At 51.8% G+C, this 5,952-nt stretch overlaps 1 protein-coding gene across 1 annotated transcript; it reads left to right on the top strand.

The window, feature by feature from the left end:
- Positions 1-950: 950 nt before the first annotated feature.
- On the top strand, positions 951-3,763 carry LOC105191508 (pro-resilin). Its single transcript, XM_011154956.3, has 2 exons — positions 951-1,060; positions 1,797-3,763. Exons 1-2 carry the CDS (start codon positions 1,043-1,045, stop codon positions 2,319-2,321), a joined length of 543 nt encoding a protein of 180 aa, XP_011153258.1. The 5' UTR covers positions 951-1,042; the 3' UTR covers positions 2,322-3,763.
- Positions 3,764-5,952: the final 2,189 nt, after the last annotated feature.

Genomic DNA, 5,952 nt, shown 5'->3' with positions numbered 1-5,952 from the left:
TAGTCGTAGGAAAATCTGAAAACCCCGCGGAGACAATGTAAATTCTCTCTTCCTTCAGCGGATACATCATTAACCGAATCGGCCGCTTGTTGGCCGTGCGATCTCAAGCATTTCTGAAATTACTGCCAACTTTCTTTCAAGTGACCTATTCAGGACGTACAAATCCGTGTAAAGTGTCGTTGTCTTACGCACGATCACACGATTGATGAGATTTCGACTATTCAAACAGTCAAGTTATCGCGATCGTACAATTCCCCATCAGAACGTGCGCACAAAATCTGACTATTTCTAATCGTCATGTGCTATTAAACGAATGGTTGCACGAGTCGTAAAATCGTCAAGGGCGTGCATCAAAGCGTCTCGCTTTCGCAATTCACGAAGAATAATGTTGTCTAACCCCGTAAAATTTCAACGGCACGTTGAAATAACTCAAAGGCCCTCGAGCGTTGCCAATAATCCTTACGACAGGTAACAATAATCGTACCTGTGATTTATAGACGCGTGTTAAATCATACGTTTCTTCCCGTCCAGATGTCAACATCCGTAACCATAAAAATGTCTGTAATCATAATTATAAAAATCGCTGTTATGGTCGTAAAAAAATTGACGCAGAGACTAATATATAGCAGGTGGCTGAGGCAAATTCTTTCGCGGGACCATCGCTACGACGATGGATCCGACTAATGAAGTCTAGGTCTAGGACGCAAACAGATATTCGCGGCTGACTATCGAGAGAGAGAAAGAAAGAGAGAGAGAGAGACCGCGTTTCGCAAGATCTCAACGTCCAAATCTCGAGTACATCGCCGACCCTCGCGAGCAGGACGAGCGGATCGAGAGACTTGGCGGAGAAAGAGAGAAGCACGAGGTCGCGCGAGGAGGGAGGGAGAGAATCGTCTCACAAGTGAATTACTCTCACTCGAGAAGCCCCCGTCTCTTCTTCGTGGGGGCCTTACGTGTATCCCCCTGCTTCTCCCGGGAGTATAAATGACTCCGGTCTACCTTCCACGGAGTCACAGAACTGAGCGGCATCGCAGAAGCCGACATGAATCTTTTGATCGCGGTAAGCACGATTTTTTTCATTTCTACTTCTAGTAAGAGACGGCGAGAGATAGGGTGTGAGAGAGAGAGAGAGAGAGAGAGAGAGGTGGAGCTTCGAGACGAAGGAGAGTGAGAAAATGTAGCATGTAATCGCGTGCGCGATCGGTACGAGAAGAAGAGAAAGAGAACTCGCGAGGAAGTGTAGAGAGTTCGCAGTGATCGGGATTAAAAAACAAAAAAAAAGCGAGTGTGCTCTCTTTTTTTTTCTAGATCGCATTTCACAACAGCCTACGTAGTTGCTAGAGCCTGTGATTTCTCGCGACGCGAGTTTCACATTAGGCGCCTGGCCTGACGATACTTTCCTTTATGCTCGCGCCTCATTGATTTCTCGCAGGAAGCTTCGCTCGCACAATGACACGATGGCACCTTCCGGGAATTAAAAAGGCCAAAACCGTTCCGATTAATATCGTACGTTCGAAATCATGCCGATTTCATTATGATTATCAAAAGAGCGCTCGAAAGCAATTACCGGCGATTGAGTCGCTCGATTCACTCTCTCACGATCTACGCAGAGTCTCCTGAAGAGCATAAGACAGCGAAATCCCTCGCGAGTCTACGTGAAATCTTCCACAGGTCTCCGTTAACCGAAGACCGAGAGAATACGCGCGTCCACTGAAGGACGCGCAGCTGACTGAAGGACCAAGAGTGTGCGGCCACTCAGGCCCAGAGTAACGCACGTCCTTTTTCGCTGATTACAGTGTATGATCATCGGTCTGGCAGGGTTCGCCCTGGCCGAGCCGCCTGTGTCCGGCGGCTACAGCTACAGCAGACCGACCGGTGGCTACTCCTTCGGCGGCGGCGGCGGCGGCGGTGGTTTCGGCATCGGTGGCGGCGGCGGGGGTTACACCCAGGTGTCCACCGGCTATCAGACCAGCGAAGGCGCGTCCGTGGACGGAGCTCTGCTCGAGCAGATCCGGCAGATCCTCCTGAAAGAAGAGCTCCAGTCCCAACAGACCGGCGGGTTCGGTATAGGCGGAGGATACGCGCCCAGCTCTAGCTACGGTGCCCCGTCCCCGCAATATGGCGCCCCGAGCACGTCCTACGGTGTGCCGACCTACCAGACCCGCGTCGTGGGGATCGATCTCGAGGGTATCAGGCAGGCCATCCAGGTGGCCCAGTTCAACCAGGTGAGCCAAGGCCCCGGAGGTTACCCCAGTGGACCCAGCACCAGCTACGGAACGCCCAACAGGCCGCCGACCGGTAGCTACGGTGCGCCGTACTAAGCAGTCATCTTGGGTTGCATGACGATGAGAGAGAGAGAGAGAGAGAGAGAGAGAGAGAGAGAGAGAGAGAGAGAGAGAGAGAGAGAGAGAGAGAGAGAGAGAGAGAGAGAGAGAGAGAGAGAGAGAGAGGGAGAGAAAGGGAGAGAGAGAATGGAAGAGAAGCAAAGACGGAGGAAGCAAAGAAAGAAGAGGAGCAGGAGGAAGAGTCGATAATGGCACCAGTCGGCGACAACGACTATCTTTCGAGACGCGTACAATAAATACCGAAGCAACGAGGATCGCGCGAGGAGATTGACGAAAATCTTCACTACACCCTACACGACGGAGAACGACGGATCGGTTTCTCTCTCTCGAAGTGAGCACATTTCTCCGACGCAGCTCGGAAGGTCGTCGAGGTCGGGGTGAAATTGTCGCGCCTCACGAAGATGGACCGAATAATTGAGGACCGTCCGAGGAGCAGCCACGGGTCGTCGAAGGCTCTTACGTATTCTTCGCGAGTTCAAGTCGCGTCCCCCAGCCGGCAGACGAGCCGAGATGGCACCGGGAACCGAGATCCTCGGGACGGCGCCTGAGCCGTTGAAGATCAAAAATAGTCGTCGCTTCAACGGGTCAGGGTCCCCCGGGGTCCGCCGAAAGATACCGCCGGCGTTTCCCTCCGGGCCCTCGATTTGTCGGGGATCCAACGGTCGTCGCTTCGACAAGCCGAGGCCCGCGAGAGTGAACGTGGCCAGTTTTTTCTTCTTCTCCCTTTTTTTTCCATTTTCACCGACCCGGACGGTCGCTCGAAGAAATCACCCTGAGGAGAGCCGGCGTGGTGCCGAAGTCTAATCGTACCAAAATCGCATCTATCGCCGCGGGCTCGCGCCCGCGCACGGGTTCGAGGATCAGTGATATCTCAAGAAGAGGCAAAGTCGCAGTCGCTGATGCAGATACACTTCACACAGCCGGCGACCGCGCGCGCTCGGGCGCGGGCTCGCCGGCGACATTCAGAGGACGACGGAGGAACGGCAAAAGGACGAGGAGGAGGAGGAGGAGGACGAAGAGGTCCACAAGCCGAAGACGTGATCGGCGCGTTCAGCGCCTTGTAAATAAAGTTCTATCGCTGCCGCGCGGCGTCCGCTGCGTAATCCCGACTTGGTCGTTTCAACGGAACAGCCGAGGACCTCCGCACCGGCGAGAACTCACCGGGCTCTGCTAAATCGCCGAAAGGAGAGAGAGAGAGCTCCTTCCTCATCCGTTTCCTTCGAACGAGCTGATGGAGGACCGCGCGTGCGCGCGCGTATCTCGGAGTCGATCTCGTACAAGATATCGATTCCCATCTGTCTCCGTGAGGTCATCATCAGGAGTATACCAGCAGGGCGGAGAAGCGACTCGGAGGAGGGATTACGGGGCGGACGCCGTCGAGTCGAGCCAACACGTACACACACGAAGCCACGAATACACACTATTTTTTTATACGTTTTAACGCCCTACTTCTTAACCACGCATCTTTTTGTACTTGTATAAAGGCTTTTTTGTAGAAAAAAAATAAATAAAACGTCGCCACCGTTAAAGGTCCGTGTGCTTCTTCCTCCGCTCACCTCCCGGCCGATCGATCCGCCGCGGGTCGTGCGAATCGCTCCCGGCGAACGACCAACTTTTCTCCTCCCCGACATTCCCAATTTCACTCTCGGCCGATCTTCATCGATCGCCGACGTTCGCCATTACTGCGATTTCGCCGTGCCTCTCTCCCTCTCTATACCCCTCCTCCGCATGACCCTGTGATCTCCGTTAGAGACGGACGTCGATTTCGTCGGCAGGTTGTTTCGCACGGGTTTCCTTCGCGCCGCCATCTTCCCCGCAGAAGATATCCGATCTTTTCCCTTTCTTTTCGCCGGTGTTCCGAGAGACCGGCACCTTTCTCCTTTCACCCGTGGACTCGTGAGCCAACGGAGTCGTATTATCCTTGCCGAGGAGAGGGGACAGCGAGCTTCTCCGCTCGGACATGACGTAAACACTCGGCGAGCATGCAAAAGAAACGTCTCTCTGCTTACAAAAGGGGCCACGTTGCGAGAGGAAGAGACAGAGAAGGAAAGAGGGAGAGCGAGAGAGCGAGAGAGAGAGAGAGAGAGAGAGAGAGAAAGAGAGAGAGAGAGGAAGAAAGAAGGATCTGGCCATTGGTCAAGATTCGAAAGTGGCTGGAGCTCGCGATTACGTCGAGGCGAACGGAATACCCACGGATTAGTTGTGCGAGGAATCAGCGGGACGAACGCTTTTTGTTTTATCGCACTTTCGAGGAGCTTCGCGCAGCGTCATTGCCGTCATGATCTCGAGATGCTCGAGGTGAGATGCACTCCTTTCTCGCTCAGGATATTTCGCACACTGCAGATTAACATCGGCCACTGACTCTCTTGATTGCGGCAGGATGATGTAACGTATGCCCATCTGCAGAGCCTCGGAGATTTCACTAGAATACTAGTTGCCGAGGAGAAGAAGACGCTTCCTATCGCTTCTTCCTCTCGTAGCTGAAGTCTCCAAGCAGGAAGTCGCGTTGCTGCAAGATGATCGTTAAGGGGACTGGAGGGTCAGATTACTGAAAAATCGTGCTTGTTTTTGATAATGATTTTGTGACGAACCAAATAAATGTGCGAGAGTGAAAATTTTACATATATTTATTTAACATATGAAGAGTAGAAAAATTTATTCAGTTCGTCTCAAAACATTATCAAAAACAAGCACGATTTTTCAGCAATCTGATCCTCCAGTCCCCTTAATGGCTGATTCAAGGGGAAGCGTGCAACGAAGAACTTTGTCGAAGCGGACGTCTCTTGTCTCCCGATCTTCATTGTCAGATTTGTCATTTCTCAAGAAAGAATTTCATCGAATTATCGTCTGAACGAAAGTGCGATCTTTCTTCGGTGCGCACAAGGCATTGGAACGTGGACGAGTCGGCCGAGTGAGAAAAGTCGGTTAGCTAACCAGGTTCGTTGTCTTTATTAGACTAATTAAAGTCGCGTTATCCGGCTAAGAGGAGGCTCGTTTATATTTACCGTTGTCTCGAAAACATTTCATTAGCGTTTCCAAGTAGCAACCGAGCTGGACTTTTACGACGGCGTTCATCAAGCGCGGTTTCCTACAGCGCGCCACAGCGTTCGTTTACGATGACGAGGGCAGTACGATAATTATGTGGGTTTTTTCGTGAACTCTAAATAACAAATGGAGGCTAATTGTGTAAGACGTATTGGTCGACGAGACATCGGCACCGCGTGTCGGAAAATGGTGTTTACATGCGATCATCTCGCGTGGGATTGAATCGAAATTGAAACGTCCCTCAATGAGGGGATGAGTGGAAGAAAAAGATATTTAATATGCAATCTCGTGACAGCCACGTGTGTGTATGTGTGTGTGTGTGTGTGTGTGTGTGTGTGTGTGTGCGTGTGCGTGCGTGTGTGTGTGTGTGTGTGTGTGTGTGTGTGTGTAAGTAAGCAGCAGTGGTTCGTGCAAACTGCGAGTAATTTCCGGCGCGGTGAAATGAAGAAGCTAATCGAGACGCGATTAGCCTCAGATTAAGTCATTATACGAAATCTTGATTACTCCAAAATCTCAAAGCCTAAGCCGCATCCGCGTGAATTACATCACACATGGATGCGTG

This window comes from Harpegnathos saltator, unplaced genomic scaffold, assembly GCF_003227715.2.
Source record: "Harpegnathos saltator strain DR-91 unplaced genomic scaffold, Hsal_v8.6 scaffold168, whole genome shotgun sequence".
In the NCBI taxonomy this organism is placed as follows: Eukaryota; Metazoa; Arthropoda; class Insecta; order Hymenoptera; family Formicidae; genus Harpegnathos; species Harpegnathos saltator.
The sequence above is the reverse complement of the archived record's forward strand: the minus strand, read 5'-3'. Positions and strand labels throughout refer to the sequence as shown.